Source organism: Bombus bifarius, unplaced genomic scaffold (genome assembly GCF_011952205.1).
Source record: "Bombus bifarius isolate JDL3187 unplaced genomic scaffold, Bbif_JDL3187 scf7180000007980, whole genome shotgun sequence".
Lineage (NCBI taxonomy): Eukaryota > Metazoa > Arthropoda > Insecta > Hymenoptera > Apidae > Bombus > Bombus bifarius.
In genome coordinates, this window is record NW_022884365.1 from 588,349 (window position 1) to 606,998 (window position 18,650).

The 18,650-nt window shown below is 44.5% G+C and overlaps 1 protein-coding gene and 1 pseudogene across 1 annotated transcript; one reads left to right on the plus strand and one right to left on the minus strand.

Annotated features, from left to right (window-relative positions):
• Window positions 1–4,154: 4,154 nt before the first annotated feature.
• On the plus strand, window positions 4,155–10,788 carry LOC117204778 (cilia- and flagella-associated protein 43-like). Its single transcript, XM_033442511.1, has 8 exons — window positions 4,155–4,716; window positions 5,005–5,752; window positions 5,846–6,476; window positions 6,737–7,562; window positions 7,935–8,218; window positions 8,620–9,045; window positions 9,148–10,012; window positions 10,226–10,788. Exons 1-8 carry the CDS (start codon window positions 4,155–4,157, stop codon window positions 10,786–10,788), a joined length of 4,905 nt encoding a protein of 1,634 aa, XP_033298402.1.
• A 3,937-nt stretch (window positions 10,789–14,725) lies between these two features.
• On the minus strand, window positions 14,726–15,815 carry LOC117204786 (annotated as a pseudogene).
• Window positions 15,816–18,650: the final 2,835 nt, after the last annotated feature.

Below are 18,650 nucleotides of genomic sequence, written 5' to 3' on the forward strand. Positions count from 1 at the left end.
CCTCGGTGTGTGGTCCACCACGGTGCCGGTGATGGTGTGCGAGAACGCGTTTAATCGACCTCGCTTCGATGGTAACCGCGCGTCAAGCAACGGGGAACTGGAACGTTTGTCCCACGAGAGACGAGAGTCTTTCGAACGGACCGATCTGACGGACCAGAGTTGTGTAAGAAGAGGAGTTGGTGTGGTTGGAGGAAGAGCATCATGGTGTCGGTTGATGTCTATCGAGCCGAGTGGAATTACGGTGGTGAAAGTCGTTTGATTCACGCGTGTGGTAGTTCCTTTTTTTCGATACTTGGATGAGACGGAGGGAGGATAAGAACACTGGAAGCTTTCGATAATGAAGCGTTAAATAAAGTAATGCAAAAACGACTGATATTCCATGCGTAAATATGAAATCACATAGCCAGAACGTACGCGCCGATCAAGCGGATAGCGTGTTCGCGATCACAGCGTGACGGCACCGTGAACGACGTAGTCAACCGGCAGATCCAAATTTCCATGGTCTAACGACTATCTAAAAACCGTGAACGTTCAGAAAAAACGAACGTCGCGACCACCGACACGCGCTGTTTCGATTGATCGGATCATCACAGAGATTACGGATCTTTGAGAATTAATTCGTAAGATGCTGGTAAACGGGCGTAGCAGGGGCGGTATGTGTTTCAGAAGAAATGGCAGCTGTCGAAGAGTAAGAGGGAGGGAAAGGTTACTCGGTGCCGAAAGTCGGCAGCCTAGCCGCGTCTATCCGCGGCTGGCTATTATTTTTTACGAACCGGCTCAGGAATCGCGTCTAATTCGATGTTTAGCGATTTAAACGTTTGTCTGTGATCGCTACGGGACGCATCTATAATCTGCGGCCGGCCGCTCCGACATGCAACTTGCGAAAACGCAGCTGCTTTTAACGGAAGAGATCGATGGTCTTTCTGCTGTCTTTCTTTCTTTTCTCTTTTGACTTCTGCGGAATTGAGGTTAGTCTGGCTGGTGCCGTAGATCTAAATCTAGTAGTTAGCGCAGCTTCGATCCTTTTGCTTTTTCTAGCGTAAGAGTTGGCGATCGATTATTTGTGGAAGCGTTGCGTTTGTATTTAGAACGATTACTTTTTCAAGGGTTATTTATGCCCGTCGCGATATATTTATTGCAACGAAAACAAAATTCGAAAACAAAAAGTCTCCGGATACCAGTAAAAATTTGACAGCAAAACTTACGTAATCGGAAAATGTGAATTTTTCGTAGCGATTATTAACTATGTAACCGAACCGGAGCAAACCGATGGGTCTTTCAGTGCTCGATTTTCTTAATGCTTATTTCGACCGTGCAATCCTGTAAATTTTTCATCGATCACCCTTGGCCAGTGCGGTATCTGAAAACTGAGGCGAAAGAGAAGAGGCGCGACCCGGTTCCGTGCTCCAGTTCCGACGCAGGTTCTCACGGCGAAAAAAGGCTCGGAGTCCCGTGAGAGACTCCAGCAGCATTTGGTCCCGTCCCAAGCCGGCTTTCGTGCGCTATGGTGGCAGAACGATCGCTCGAACAGCGTTCCTGGGGACCGTTGGCGTGATACCCTTTTCGACAACGACCGCCTCTATCACCTGCTCCCCTCTCTCAAGCGGTATACAACCAAGAAATACACCGGCCGAGAAAAAGGGACAGAGAAAGAAACGCAGAAGGCTCAAGTGCGATTTCCTCTTTGTCCTTTCTTTTTTCTCGGTTCTTCTGCTCGAGTGGCCGTGATTACCGGGACCAGGAGAAGAGGAGGAGGATGAGCGCGGAGAGAGGAGAAGAAGCGGATTCTAAGTCGTGGAGGTGGTGCGATGTCGGCCGAGAAACGAGCCACACGAAACTCAAAGGATATAGACGCGGCAAGGCGAAGGATGAAGCAGAAGAGAAAGAAGGGACGAAGGAAAGAAGAAGGAAGAAGAGGGAAAGCCGAGGGCAGAGAGGATTTGGCGGAGGGACGAGGGTGTAGCAGAGAGAGCAGAGGTTACTTTTAATGTCTCGCGTCACGCAGCCCAAGGCAGCGTGAGCCTCGCCTCGTCCTCCTTACTAATTTGGCGCCAATTTCCAAGCAACCTCCCAAGCAAAAACTAACCGAACCATATACACCGCTTCTATATACATACACTTGTACCGTGCACTTCACTTCGTGGGCTCTGATTAAATGCTACTCGCCGTCGCTTGCTCCTTTTTTCTTTTCCTCCCTGTTCTTCTTCTCTTCGTCCTCTTTGTCGTCGTCCACGTCTTCCTCTTCTTTTTCTTCGTCCGATTCTTCGTTCTTTCTTTCTTTCCTTCTCTCGTTTTCTTTTGGGTTCACGGTGCGCGCGCTTTTTCTTCCTTTTCCTTCTCCGCATCCTTTCGTCGCACTCTCCTTTGCGCCGTTTCTCTCCGTTTCGACCCCAAGTTCCCACACTCCGCATGCGGACGCGTACCGTACCAGCGACCATCGCATCCCTGGCTCCGTGAAACGCCGATGGCCATTGCACGCACGCGTGCTGCTGCGTGCATCGTCGGACCTTCCAACGAGAACATCCTTCGCCTCTTCCATTTTTCACCCTTTTCCCTCTCTTTCCTTACGAGCTTGTCTTTTAACGCGTTTCGGACTGAATAGCGAAATAAACGGTTTCGACTAATAATAACACCGATTCTCTTGTTGCACGCATATGAATTCTACGATGAACACGATGTGGGAAAGCACCAAGCGTCTATTTTCAATGCTATCGATCCTATTCGATCGCTAAACGCTATGAATTGCAGGTGCTATAGTTTATCTTCGGGAAAGCTTCGATATAAAGATATCTACGTATAACACTGAATCGTAACTGCGATCTACATTCTACTGGAAGTATCAAGTGGGTAGGAAATTTGGGAAAAGGCAAGGTTGCTCGATGGTGCAGAGAAAGAGGATAAAGGATGGTTCCCACGCGAGTCGCGCGAACCGCGGACGAGGCAGCCACTCGCGGGGACGTCGATAGGATCGGTCGTATCGCGTCGGGTTATGCAAATACGAGTCTCAGCGGGCGTCAATTTAATGGTAAGGCCACAGGTTCGGGCAACGCGAACCGCGCGGACCACGCATCTCCGAGCCAATGGATCCTCCGAAGTGGAAGAGCAAGAGAAACGCCATATATCGTCGTTCGACCGATACTTTGCTAGTGATGGATGTTCGATTTTCTCTACTTAAGATTTTCGAGTAATTAGTTTCGCAAGGTCTTTGACCTTCTACGTAAGAATAGAAGAAAATAGAAGAAATGTCCGGCGAGCACCGAGAGTTCTAAATATACTAAAACCGTTAATTTCTCGTTAAAAAGCATAGAATATTATTTTAAATATATCAGAATTTATTCGGAGAATAGTAGCCCCTAACGTCCAAGATTTATAAAAAGTTTCAATGAATCAAAGCTAGTAAAATCTGCGAAAGTTTGAAAAATTGACACGTTCGGGACCATGAAAGATGAAATTTTGAAAATTGATTGGATGGAAGGTTGGAAACCGATGCGAAACGTGTTGAGTCCATCACTGACGGTGGAACGACTTGGTTTGGTAGGCAGCCAGAGGATCAGGTCATCGAACAGAGGGAGGAAAAGAGGGAGAAAGAGGTTGGCAGGTATCCACGGGCAGTATATCACGTGGCAAGGATAAGTTTTTGATCGGCCCTTGGTATACGAATGACTCCCCGCTGCTTGACCTCATCACGCCACGCTATGGGGGTCTTTATAAACCACCATCGACTGCGCGTATCCTAATCACCTTTTGTCTTAAGCCTGCCAAACTCCTCTTGCGAGGCCGACCCCGTTGGCTTCTGGCAAAGCATTCGAGCCAACCGTTTGCTCTTTCGTCACCGTTCGTCTTCCATTTCTCCGCGTTTTTGCTATTCTTTCCTAATACTCCCGATTCTTCGCACATAATATTTCACTATATATTCTATTTTAGTCTCAAAGACCATTAGACTGTATCGCTGTATCGTAAATGTTTGTTAAAGACAGAATTCGAGTCGCTTTTTCCCTGACTCGCAAACGCAGCTCATTGTGAACCGACCTTAAACGTCAAGTCGTCGTATGCTTCTTCGACTGTTTTCCAAGAATCAGCTTTTATCAAACTTGCGTAACTAGACAGAGATTTCTAAGGTTATCCGCTTCTTGTAACGTCGATTACCTAAGAAGATGAATCACAACAACTGGAGGCCCGCTTGGATACGCGGTAACAAGTTCGAAGACATCGTCTGGATAACGAAGGACGTTCTAGCATGGTGTTCCGGTATTCTCATCGTGTTCTTCAACATCAGTCAGAGGAAACAGAGTTTTTACTGGTGCTGGAATCACGACACTGGAGACGGCGTCCGGTGTCTCTCCGCTCACAAGACACTGTCCGTGTTCGCCTTCGCGGAGAAGATCATTCAACCGAGAATCCTCGTCTTCTCTTACCCGTCCATGTCGAAAATTGCCGAATGCACCGGTGGATGCGCTTCCGGATACTTAACCACTGCGTTTGCCCAGGGAGATCACTTGATTTCCATTGGATCGTATCCTCTCTTTATGATGACCATTTGGAATTGGAGAACCGGAGAGAAGATTATTTCCGTGAATACTTTTATACGCGACGAGGTTGGACAGATCTTGAAGATAACTCAGATCGGAACCACCGTTGTCGGCCAACTGGGCAGAACTTGCGGACAGTTGTACACGTGGGAAGTGGATATCGCTGGGAAAGTCGCCATCGTGAAAGGCAAGAGCGTTTTTTTGCTTCTTATCGTTAAATTCGATCGACTTCGATCTTTTATTAGGATCAAACGATCGATCGATAAATTCTACCCTGTCCAAGGAATCGAGCCGAGAAACTTATCAAATTTTAAGGAGAACGGAGTCACTCTTGGACATACGTAAAAGTGTAACGTGACTTTATGAAAAATTATAGCCGACGAATCATTGGCAATGGCAACTGTCCAAAATTCACTCAACGTTACTTTAAGTTTCTTCAGTTTCCAAGTAAATTATTCCAATTTTCGTGTTCTAGATCACGAGATAAAGCTTCCGAGAGATACGTCGATCCTGTGGGCAGACTGGAGTCCAACATCTACGGAACCGCTGCTAGCCATCACAGACGTCGACGGCCACGTCTTTCTCAGCAACTTAGATGGCAGTAGCATCAATCGTATCGTGTATTCCCAACGATGTGACATCTGCACGGACGTAGAATTGCCGATAGTCGCCTGGTTCCGAGATGGTATTATCTTACGAACGACGTTCTGTCAAATTCGTTTCTTCACGAGGAACCCGAGAACGAGTTCGTGGCGAAGGGAATGGTACGTGAAGTCGGAAACAAGGCCGTACGTTCTGGTGACTCATCCGTACGAAAATCGATTCTTCTACACCACGTTAGAAGGATATTTGATGCAGATCGATTTCACCGAAGACGATGCGGCTCCTAGAGTTCTTATGGTACTCAATTACGGCGCTGCCTATCGATTCGCGGATTTTATCTATCCCTGGTGCCATCATCTCGTTGTGACTTGCGATGTGAAGAAAGAGTTGATCGTCGTCGAGTGTTACGAAGGGAAACCGTTATCTTCCATCGATCCAGAAATAGAAAGCGAAATTACTTGTCAAGTTTCACATCCAGATTTTCCGTTAGTCGTGTTGGGAACGGAAAACGGCGAAGTGGTGTTCGTTACCTTTGTCGAACCGATCGAACCTAGGATCGCAGCTCGAGTGAGGCTGCAGAGAACGCCGATAGATTTAATCAAGTTTTCAAACACTGGAAGGTAGCGTATTTGTTTGAAAATCGTTTCTTCTTTAAACGAGCAGTTTGCATGTTTAATCTTGGAGGGTTCACGATACCATCACGAAAACTATAGATTCATGATCGCTGGCGAGAAAAGAACCGGCAACTGTTACTGCGTAAGTCTTCAGCGCGACAAGATGTACACCCCGGTAACGTTGATCAAAGTTCGTCGCATGATCACGGATCTTCTGATCTACGAAGGATTCAGGCAGCTGCGAGTCCTTGTCCTTTACGTGGGCGCGAAACATTACAACATAGGACAGATCGTGGACCTATACGAAGCGTCATTGGAACAAAATTTGATCACCGATCCCCTACAGTCGTTGAAACTTCCTGGCGTGTATCGTACTCTCTATCACGTTCCTGGAAATCCGATGTTGCTCATAGGATCTCCTTATCTGACGCGTCAATTACGAGTGCAGAGGGTGCATGATTTTAAGCAAATCTTTATGGAGGACGGTTTAGCAACGGGACATCAGGTTAAGCTGGCCAATTTGTACGTCGATCGATCATGGATCATTACCACTGCTCTCGATGGATGCGTCTTGATCAGAGATAAAACGGTACGACGAGTAGTGGCGCATATCATGACGCACCATAGGTCCGATTTGGGTACGACCAAGGCTATGGCGAATAAACAAGGCGACTTGATCGTTTGTTTGGGCTACGATGGCTCGTTGGTCGGTATCGTTGGAGAAAGAAAGGTTTTTATTTTTGGTTTCGTTGTTATTTTTTAGGCAAATAGTGGGAAATACGATAAAGTGGAATTATACCTAGTATTTTAATTTGCTACAATCGGAACAATTTAAATTTTCGTGAGCCAATGTGTACGTAAAGTGCCGTACGAATTTTTCAGTCTTTTCATCGTTACCTGAACATCGTATTCCCCGTATTTTTAGAGACGATAATAAATGTAATTCCAGTCTCTTTCTACAATTATTTCCCCTTCTTTCCTCCAGCGTAGGATCTCTCGCAATCAAGAGTAACCTCCTCCAAGGAACCGCTGTACAAAACCGAATACGAAATTTACGAAAGGCTGAAGAAAAAGATCCAGTCGGACTACGCCAGCATCGATCCTGCGATTTACGAGCTATTAACGCGTCCAAAGTACGAGTTCCCCGATCCAAAACAGGGTGACAAGACCTGGTCGGATTGGAGGGATGAGATACAGCTGAAAGAAGAGGAAGAAAAATGTAAGGAAGAAAGAGCGGCAATTTTGGCAGACTTCGAAGTCCTACGAGGCAAGGTGAAAAAGTTACTGGATGCGAACGACGCCAGTCCGGAAATAGAGAAACTTCCTGTGTCATCCTTCGATCTAGATCTCACAAACCGTGATCAGAAATTGAAAGCAGGCCGCGACATCTGTGAAAATCTTCGCTTGGAGCTCGAGCACAATATCTCTGAGACGCGCAGAGTGTCAAAATGGATTCGCAAGGTTTTCTGGGACCCTCAACAGGTTCTGGGCAAATGTCTGTTCGCCATTTTGGGTACCATACAGGTTACCAATTATCCCGAGTTCTCCGAAGCGACAGACGAAAAATACCACTTCCAGTGGGCGAATTTTTGCAAGAAAACCGCCTATGATATTTTGGAGGACGATAAGTTTGAGCCTTGGAGGATTTATACCGCGGAAGAGCTACAAGTCGAGCTACATAAGAAGCAGAAGGTGTACTATGAACACGAGAGAAGATTGGATTTATTGCTCGAGAACGATGACGATCAGGAGGAACTGGAGGAAGAGAAGATAGCCATTGTCAAGGCAGACTTGGAGGAACAGAGGGCGATGCAAGGCAAGAGTAGATGTTTTCTTTAATAAAGAGAATAATACGAATTGAACTAATGACAGTTGTGACGAAACTGAATTCCTTAGAAACCTAAATGGTAAATAAGTATAGTGTATAATGCTACGCAAGTATAGTTATTCCTCGTATCGAAAGAATTAAAATATCAGATTTTACAATTGTGTTTTATAGTGAAAATTCAATTTATTCTCGATTGTATCGATCTGTATAAAATGACATAAATTTCGAGTAAAATTGTAAATTTTATCGAAAATTATCGAAAATTAACGCACAGCAGAATGTTTTTCTCCTTTGTGTGCGTTTCGTCTTTTCATAAAATTCTGTCATCCGTTACTTTAACGCCTTCGTTTTCTTTCAAAGGTACGACCACACACCGATACATCGAGCAGTCACCTTATTATCCTCAAATCGGATATTACGGATTCGGCCAGGTGATGATAAACAATCACTTGCTGTTGCACGACAGCAAGAAACTTCGCGCTTTCTTCAACCAGACATTCGATGAAGTGTATGCGACAAAGGAGAGGGAGATGAAGGTGATACGCGAGAGGATCGACAGGATACGTTGTATCGACACGGAATTGAGGACCATGTTTAATCGACACGTGCCACACATCCCCGCTGATCCTGTTTGGCACTGGCAGGTAAACGTGTCGTACTTTATAAGATAATTCGATACGAATTGAACATTTATCAATCAATTGAGTTACTTCAATTTTCGTAAATCAATCGATCAAACGATCCTCTTACATGTTCGAAGTTAGAACGGTCGATTTGTAAATTAAGGCCATTATACAATTAAGGAACTTTCAAAAAATCTTTCCTTCACTATATGGTATACCACAGTGACACGAAATGATAAAATTGTATAAACTTCTCACAACTCGTGCTTTCTTCGACAAATTGAACCGTCTATTCTTCACCATTCTTGATCACATCGTGGATCGCTTAATAATCGGCATAGATCGAGAGGCTCGTAAACTCTCAGAGGCGTCATCTTTATCTGCAAGTTCGCGGGCAGTTCAGTTTCCTTTTTCGCGCGTAGGAAAGGCCGGAGAGCATTATCAAGGTGCTGGATCACGAGGTGAAGGCGAAACCGTACGTTTCCCCGTCGCAGCAGGAATTGTTGGACAAGCAGGCGGCGGAGGAAGAACGAATCAAATTATTGTTGCTGGCTGATGATTTTCGCGAGCGTGCCCTAATGGCGATGATGGACGGCGTGCTGGAGGTGCGATGGGAGGACACTATCAAGATAGACGTCCCCAAGCCGGCTTGCATGCTCGAGAAGAAGCCGGAAAACTATACGTCCGAAGATATATCGGCGGTGAAACAGTACGAGAAAGACGTGCAATTCCTTATGGAGGAACGCGAGCGGTACAACAGGATGTTGGAGGCGGAGTATGGAAGGGTCATGGAGCTTTTGAATGATGGGATTGACAAGTTCAATGGGAAATTGATAGAACTATTTCGCGTGAGTTTGCTTATCGGTAGAAAAAAGTGGAACGATTATGTATAAGAGAGAGAGAGAGAAAGGTAAATCGATCGATATCGGTATAATTCTGATATTTCACAGTTCAAGATGAATATCGAAGCAGCGATAAATCAGTTGAATTTACGATATATCCGCGGTTTGATCCTAATCCATCGTCGAATGCAGGCCGTGCAAGAAGAGGACAAACTGAAGAAGCAAATCGTGGAAAAAGAACAATATCAGGAAGTACTAAACGATCATCTTAACAGTTTTCGCCGTGTTAACGACGAAATGGTCGCTAAATATGGATCCCTCGTGAACAAAGAAAAATCTATAGCCAAAAAGTTCAGATCCGAATTCTTTTCTCTGAACAAATTGCAAGTCGAGCTCCTCGAACATCAGTACAATCGCAGACCGAGAATAAATACGAAAAATCTCGAGGCTTCCGACCTCTACGATTTAGCGAGTCACGTAGTCTCCCGATTGCCGTGCGTTTACTTGCCATCGGAATGCAAAGATTACCTGAGGATCTTGAATCATTTGGACGTTCGACCAGTTATTCTTCCAGTGACCATAGAAACTTCCCACTGGGAAGACTTGATTCGTCTGCGACGTACCAAGATCGATCTCGAGTTGAAGATCAAGGGACAGCAGGCGGAGATCGCGGACGTTGAGGCCGTGATCCTTGGATTCGAACAGAAGATAGAGAAGTGCAAAGCCGACGTGGAGGATATGAAGAAGAGTTTGATCGAAACTAGGAAATGTCGGAGGATCGAGGAGTTGGACGCGGAGATACAGTTGGTGTTGAAGATGGGGCAAGTGGAGGTCTGCCTCGAAGGAGACGTAAACGACGCGCAGAACGCGGTTCTTGTTTCGAAAACGGCTGTCGAAAACGTCAACGAGCTGATTAGAGCTGCTGGGGAGTGTAAATTGCAGGCTTTATCTCGTCTGTTGAGCTTTCAGAGAGGTACCGTCTTCCTAACACTTTGATATACTCATATACATACGTACTTATCGCACGTATACTTACATATGCATACGCGTGTTTCCATTTTTCCATCTTTTCATCTCCTATAAATATAGATATCATTCTATACGAGGCATTTCCGAACTTGTGACTTTGTACACGATGGACCATGTCACGTATGAATTGTGTATCTTGCACGCGACAATTTTCTAGGCACTCTGTTGAAGCAATGGGAGCACGAGTGTCAGAAAAAGAGTCTGGAGGATCTGCGGGAGGACCTGAAGTTCACGGAATCGGTAACGGTGACGAAAGAGATGCAGCGGTACCTGAAGCGCAAGGCCAAAGGGCTTCCAGATGAGAAGACGCCGCAGCAATTGGACGAGGACATCGCAACAATGGAAGGACAGTTCGGTAGGATCTTGGAGGACCACCAGGCTCGGCTGGAATCGATCGAAAAGGAGATCGCCGCCGTCAGAAGCAAGAACGAGCAGCTCGATCGGCAGATCTTGGAGATGAACGTGGCGAGGTGCGAGATGGAGCACCGGCGCGATCTTATCGCCGAGGCCAGGCAGCGGGAGCACGCGGAGAGGAAGCTGCGGATGGTGATGCACCGATCCGAACTGATCAAGAAGCTGCAGGATAATTACGCCGAGCTGATCGAGCTGCAAACCGAGCACGAACTGCTTAGACTCAGGCGATACCCGACCTTCCATTTCAGGATGCTCGATGATAACGACGCGGAGAAGAAGGACGAGCTTCCAAAGTGTCCTTGTTAATTCTTTTCATTTGTTGCGTTCTTTTCGTATTTGTTTCCTACGTTCGCCACATTCACGAGTAAATCATTAGGGAACGAAATCGGCGAAACTAACAAGGAAACCGAGGAGCACAATTTCCATAATTGCGCAGAGCTTTTGAAGCGCGCGATTTAGAGTTTTGAGAGGTTTGCGAGGTTGGATTTATTTAAAGCGTCAAAGGGATGGATCGAATGAATAGAAATAGACAGGAGGAGCACCGTTCGTTTAAACGAAACGCGCTCCTGTTCCAAACTGCATTTAAATTCAGTATTATCTCCATTACAAAATGACAAATTATTTCCGATTAATTGGATTTCATCCATCGTTGTACCTTTATAATATGAGATTTTTTAATTAAACATAATTAAGGAAAATTAAACGAATATAAATATATGCAGTGTACATATTTAAATTCAATATACATAAGTAGGATCTGTAGCAACGGCAAAAATACGGACGTTCGTAGTTAAGGGTTAATCGAAGAAGAATAAAAATATATCGTTCACTCTCCTCGCTTCGATAGCATTTGCCCTCATCGTGAAAGTCTAAAGATCTCCAATTGCTCGACCGCAGGATAATCATAAAGTTTACCGACGTTTTCCCGTGTCCACGGCATATATTGTATCACGGAGACCACCTTCTAAACGCGGCTGAGTTACGGCCGCTCGAAAGGATTTAATCAGGCTCGCTTTGCTCGGTCTCACAAAGGACAAGCGGCAATTTGCAGCGGCACATAAATCACCCGGAGGACCCGCGATGCATAATAGTCGCCACGATCTATACTCTTTTTCACCATAAATAACTGTACTAATAGTAGAGCCGCGAGATGAATGATCTACCGCGTTGGATCGCCGCGAACCGCGAAGCGTACGAATCAATTTCGTCCGACATATTCCCAGCTGCACTAGCTTTTCGGTCTATCCCCTACACTCTATTGGGATCAAGAAAAAAGAATCTTCAGACTCATCGTGCGACGATTAAACGCGTCCGATCTCTCGCGCCCTCTTTCCCCAAGAGAAAATGGGATTCCTGGTTGTTCCAGTGTGTCGATCGTCCACTTTGGTCACCGAGCTGCCTCGATTCATTTTTTATAAGCTGAGATCGAGGACATTGGTGGATGTCAACGGAGCTGCATACTTTTGTCAGTGTTTGAGAATAACGAATGACGTTTCGTGTTTTGTGTAGTTGGGAAACGCGAGGGTTGCAGCCGTCAAGTTAACGAAACCGTGTTCGTCTGAGCAGGTGCTACTGTGCCTACAGGTAGAAAGTTTAGAAACGTTTAAGGACGGGTTGTAAGAGAGATAAATTCTTTTTTTTTTTTATTTATTAATATTTACAATCAATTTTCGCATTGAGAATTTTCAGTAATTTTTTCTAGCGTGGCGCAGTGACATGGCTAAATATTTATAATAAGTTAATACTTATTATAGAGAAGTATAATTTTTAAGTAAGTGTTGTAAATAAGTAAATATTACTTAATATAATTATCTAATTAAATATAGTGTTTAAGTCTAACGGGTAGTGTCTCTTCAGCCTGCGTATCTGGTCTGACGTATCAAGTAGTCCAGTAATTAGGGGGTTTCGATGTTTGTCGACTCTTTTGCTATATCTGTCGCTATATTTTCCTATTTCCTCTTTGACTGTGGGTATCTTGAGGTGGCGATGTATTAGTTCGTTGGTGACATACCAGGGTGCATTTATAATGGATCTTAGCGTTTTAAATAAATTCTTTTGGAAGAAAGTATAAAGTAAACACTTTCAGATCGAAAAAATTATCTGTAAGAACGACTTTTCGAAAAATTAATGCAGTAAATTTGTGTGAAAAACCTAATAAAGTTATCTAAGCAGGTAAATCAGATAGCATACTAATATCAAAAGGGGAAATTTATTTTTTTCGTTCGATTCGTGTTTCCTTTTATATACTACGCGATTTCCATCGCTTCGAAAAAATGACCATAAAAAATGATAGAGAGGGCGAGTCTTCGATCTCGAATTGTAAATACCTTCGCCCTAACGATCGTATGATTTTTATTAATGAACACGCTGGCACCCAGGGTGGCTTTGTCCCCCAAATATTATGTCGGTTGAAAGGTTATTCATCGGTTTTCTTTTTTTGTTGCCGCGGTAGCCGTGACGGGCTGAGGAATTCGGGATATCTGTGACCGGCGATCGATTAATCATCGTTTCGCCGCTCACATCGACATAATACTGTCATCGTTACGTAAAAACGTAAAGTCGCCGTTACGATAGTGCCACTTACGATAATTTCTGTTGCTTGCCGAGTGGAACATTCGATCGGTAGTAGCAACGAGATTAAAGAGCACGAAATAAAATTTAAACCCGTATAACGGCGCGTAACTCGAAAGATATTTCTATCTACTTATCTGCACTATTGCGTACTCTAACGTTAAGCTGTTACTAATAGTGGCCTATTGTGTTATTTTATACACATCGTGTTATTTGCACGGAGGAAATACTTTTTGCTTAAAACCATTCAACTTCTTATCCGCCTTCTAACACACAAAGTTATATTATGGAGTTCTACAAAAAAAAAAAAAAAAAAAAGTTGAAATTGACACTGGAGACACTGAGAAGATCCAACGTCACCCCGAAGATTACTTCAAATCGTATGATCCGTGCGAAGAAGAAACATATCGACCACCGATGAAAGAATTTCTACGTATGCTTCGTTAAATCCAAAAGCAATTTACGCGAGCGAAGAAGCTAAGAATACAAGGAGATAGAGAATAATTAGTTTTCGTCTGCGAGCAAAAGATTTCAGTTAATAGAACACACTCTGATGCCTGGGGAGCTCGAAGCAAGCGATTTCCACGGTCGGAATTAGCTGCGAAGAGGACGGTGGCAGCGTACGATGGCACATACGCGCCATATTACCGGCGGTGGCGTCGCGCGACGTGCACGGAAGGGGGGCGCAGCCGGTTATCGGGAAACCTGGCACTCCAATCAATGCAAATCAAATCGAGAGCCGTGAATACGAAGCGTATAGTCAAATCAAGCGAATAAAAGCTTCATGAATGTAAAAGACTGGGTGAATGCGAGCGGCGCGAGCCAATCTGGTAATGCGTCTTCTCCCGCCGTGCGCCGCCGCCCCCAGCGGCCGACTTTTAACCGATCACCGGGGAAAAATACCTCCGTCGGAATATTGCGTTACGCCCGCTGCCGATGCTCCACGCGTTTAAAAAAATATCACTTCTTTTTCCACCTCGAGCGCTCCTTGGCTACCGGTTGATGCTCGTTCGATGTTACGTAGTTGTTGCAGAAGCTGTTAATTTTTTATCACGGTAGTTGATGTTACACGATGAGTGATTTCCTTTGCTGAGAAGTTTCACGGACGGATATGCGTAATCTTTGAATTCATGTTTGAATGACACGTGCAACACGTCGTAGATTTTATTTCATCTGTGTTTTATTACGTCAAATAATAGCGTAATTTTGTATATCTTAGCAGGTGATGTCTTTAGTTGTCTTTGTCTCTGTTGCAATACAACGATATTAATCGCATACAGATGAGGTGATTGATCGAACGGATTCTTTTCTTCCTTGCCCAGCGATATCCCACTAGCGTGCGTTCCTGAGATGCACGTGCATGCTCTTTCGAGAATTCGGCGGAAGAAGCGCAAGGATATGGATGGAACATTGGGCACGTGGAGAGGCTACTAGAAGGTTCTGTGGCACATGTGACGCCACACAGCATCTACACAGATCTCACTCATTACTGCATAGAGAGTGGAGTTCAAAACCTTTTCAAGGGCCATGGGTCACTAAGCCAGTCAGTCTGAGAATAAATAGCCAACTGTCTACATTCCACAAGAAACTTATAATTCCTGTAATAATTGTTTAATAAATATCACATTATATTATTTCAACACAAACATTGTGTCTTAAGAGAGATTAAATTCTAACAGTCTCGTACTGTCTCAACCAGCTCGAACACCTTGTGTTCCGCCTGCATTACGTCGTGTGGGTATGACACGTCTTGAGTAGACTTTCTCATCGAATCCCTTGGTTCCATTTGCTCGTAACACGCTACGAAGAAGCACGAATTAAGTAAGCGATTGAGAAATTGTTTACGCCTACACCAAATATATTCGTACCATTTTCATGTTTATATTTCAATCCATCCGTCCGAGGTCGTTTAAAATCCTCCTTTTTATTAACGTTGTAGTGTCTCAATACCGGCGGACGTAAACCTACATGAAATATTTGTTGTTGCAATACTTTACGTGTGAACTTGATACTTCTTGCATTATTGGTTAGAAGTAAGTAGAATTAAGGATGTCTCTTGGTGTCTACTTCTAAAAGGTCTATTTACCGCGAACAAGAGGGCGGCCGAAAAGGTATCGTATCATTGTAACGAAGATATCTATCAGTAAATTTGATATTTTGCACTAGAATTTTTAATAACCTCGGAAAATTGGATTCTGAACGCTGTCACCTACTGAACAGTGTAGCGTCGAATTGCCAGCGTTCGTTTGTCCAAGTGTACGTAACGTATCGATAATCCTTCAACTCTTGACGGCTAGAAAAATCCTGCAACCACCGCCGATAGATCTAACCGAACTTCCTACTTCTTCGCTTCGATCCTGAAGTTCACCGGTTGCTCGGTCACCCTCTTCCGTATAAGGTTGGACGATCGCGCGAGACAGTCCGGTTGGCGCAATAAAAATTTGACGCGATCGTCCGGCATCGAGCGGCGAAGAAAAACGTTGCTCGGCGCAGGGGGAACTCGAAGAGGGAGGAGAGTAAGAGCCTGGCAGCGAGGTCGAGTTTACGACTCGCGCTACGCGAAGGGCGAAAGGGACGACAGCGAAACTCGTTATTATCCGACCGTACTTCTTCGTGGCGTCCGCGAAGAAGACGGGCTGGTCGTCGATGGCGACGGCCGTTCGTGCGCCTGCTCCTCCATGGGCCACTTTCAGACCATAAAGAGACAAAGGAGCGTTCTTCTTTCCCCCCCTGACCCGTTGCAACGCGCAGTAAACTCTCATTTTCGCGACGAAGAGCGGCTACGTTGTTTCGCTCGAAAGGAGAAGAAAGACGAGAAGGACGTCGAGGTTTACCACGGAGACGATGGTACCTTCACGTTCGGGGTAACGTCGGAATAACTTCGATTTTGTAGAAACCATGGACGATTCTCGGTACCGTGACTTCGTGGACCATTTGCGGAAACCTAGAACGACGCGATGTCCGAGCGTTGCACGTCGCGTGCCTAATGTCAGTCACTTTAGACGAAGATCACGGGGTGGGTTTCGAAACATGGTAATAATACTTTCTGGGCAATAGCGAGGAACGAACGTTGACGGTGATTACGGTGGTTGGAGTTCAAGTTTTATCGAGTCGTTCGATAAGAAAGGACGACGATCTCGTGTAGGAGAAATCGCGCTTTACGTTCGATGACTGTAAACCTGCGCTTGTGCGAATTACATTAACAGATCTAAGCGACAAACTCGAGAATGATGGCGATTGTATTAGGATATCGGGAAAGGGAATGGAACATATATAATATTAAACAAGCAAAACGCGACATGCTAAGGAGCTCGGAAACTTCCATCTCGTAGACGTGTTTGGGTGTGTTTGGAGGTTGCATTATCGATGCTTCGCATAGTGGACCGGTGCCTAAGCGTGACATAAATCCTCGTAAAGCTTGGACGTGTTTCTGCGTGTCGGCATATTCCGCAGAGATGCACTTACGTATGCGCGAATCCACAATGCGCGATGCCACGAGTCGGATGGAACGCCACGAAACGCCACCCTCGTTCCTTTTCGCTGGATTGGACTGAATGGCCACGACGTTACATCGTCCTGTCGTGGTATCCAGCCAACCTCGAAACACGCCTTGAAACGGCTATTTTGAACAGAGTCAGGACCACCACGGTTTGTCTCGAGTCCAGACTACATCGCTAAATTTTCACTATGGGGTTGTTATGCGAGCTTTTCACCCATTTTACGCGTTCCACCAATTTTTTTTCTGCTTCGCGGTACGAGCAACGATGTACAGGATTTTGTTGTATTTTTTTGTTTTTGTTTTATGTCCTTTAGTCCGTTTAAATTTTTGAATACGTTGGAACATTGTATTGAGAGCTTCGTTGTACCAAATTCTTTTGTGTCATATTTGTTGCTCTGTACTGTAAATACGGATGTGCAAGATTGCATCTGTTTGTTTTATATACTTTTGGTCAGTACATACTATGTGTGGGATGGTGTGACGTTAGTGAAAGACGTGGCTGATTGTTTATAAATGTTGTCAAGATATGTTAATGTTGTCAAGGAGTATCGTGAGCGTTACCAAGGTTTGTTAAGGGAAAAATGAGCGTGGTAATGCTGTCAGAGTTGAATTAATCGTGGTCGAGAGAAGTTCATCGTGTTGCTGTGACGTAGAAATAGTGATAAGCGAATTCGTGAAGCGCGATATTATATTCAATTTTGTGAGAGTGTTACAATATTGCGTTTATCATACTGTCTTTTCTGTTAATTTACAATAAACATTCCTACATATGTATATATAAGAAAAAATATTTTATTTGTCGCAGATTATTTCAGGAAGACTACGACGGATTCAACGTATTCCCGCTTCGTATTTTTAAGTTCCATCTTACGAATTTTAATATACTAATTTGTCTCGTTCCTTTGTTCTTCTCAAATACTATTTAGCCTATGCGCATCAATTCTCCATTTTAGTTTCAACGGTTCGTGTTTCGTTTCCTCGGGTACACAAATTTTTGCGTATTACGTCTCGTGACGTGATCGATTCGCATCGCGAACTTGATATTCAATTTTGTTATTCGACGTAGACGAACTCTACCTGTCAGGATAAAAAATTGAATTCTTTTTGTGCAAGAGGTAACAAGAGGGACGAACCTGAAAACGAGGAAATTGCACGAACTCTGTAACAATTTACCAAAAATTGATCACGTGATAATTTTTGAAGATTATACCAAGGATTTCTCTAATTCCCGACTAGAGATTAATAACGAAAATTTATCAACTTCGCATCGCGCGTTCGACGCATATCAACGCGCGAAGAAAAGAAAAGCAACGAGATACAAAGCCGCTCTTTCAACCTCCGATACACGTAATGACCGAAAATTAACGCGCGATTTACCGCTTTGAAACGTTCGAGCCCTGGCGAAGACGGACGTATGGGAGGCTGCTCCATTACGATTTCGAGTCTAATCTCGTTTTAATGACAGGGTCCCGAATGCTGCACGAATGATGAAGTGTCAAATCGGAGCCTGGAATGGGCGTTGTTTTCCTGCGACCATGATACCAGCGATAATATATTCCATGGGCAGATTTTTAATTAGCGTCGGATTCTGCCGCCTTGCTGGCGTTCCCAGCGACCTTCGTTGTACCTATCACTCACGTTGCTTTCTGCCATGGGAAAACCTGCCACCAGATGGCTTCTGTTCAGCCTACTTTTCCTACCAATTCTCCGTTCTCACGCGTTTCAATCGATGACACCTATTTCAGGAAATATAATTGGAAAGTGGTGGAGAGAAGTTTGCTAGAATATCCCATAGAATTTCTGTTTCTACTTTACCGTGAATTCTTTGTGCCCTGTTGCGGTTATGCTAGTTTTCTAACGCGTTAAAAATGCTATTTTCCTGATATTTAACGAGTAAGAAGCTTTCACTTTGTCGCGTCCCTTCCAATTATGGAGTTACACGTGACAATAGAATGAAGAACCTTCAATGGGAGCATACGAAACAGAATCAAATATCAAGTTACTTAATAGTAGAGATAATAAGTTTTCGGGATACAGTGAAGAGAAGTATACTTGAAATGGAAAATATATACATGGTATCGCGTGCGACAGGATCCGC

Bases quoted from the DNA above. Each gene is read 5' to 3' on its own strand.
- LOC117204778 (XM_033442511.1), top strand. From the start codon at position 4,155: ATGAATCACAACAACTGGAGGCCCGCTTGGATACGCGGTAACAAGTTC. The intron at 5,753-5,845 runs GTAGCGTATTTG...CGAAAACTATAG, and splicing joins AAGTTTTCAAACACTGGAAG to ATTCATGATCGCTGGCGAGA. The intron at 10,013-10,225 runs GTACCGTCTTCC...ACAATTTTCTAG, and splicing joins TCTGTTGAGCTTTCAGAGAG to GCACTCTGTTGAAGCAATGG.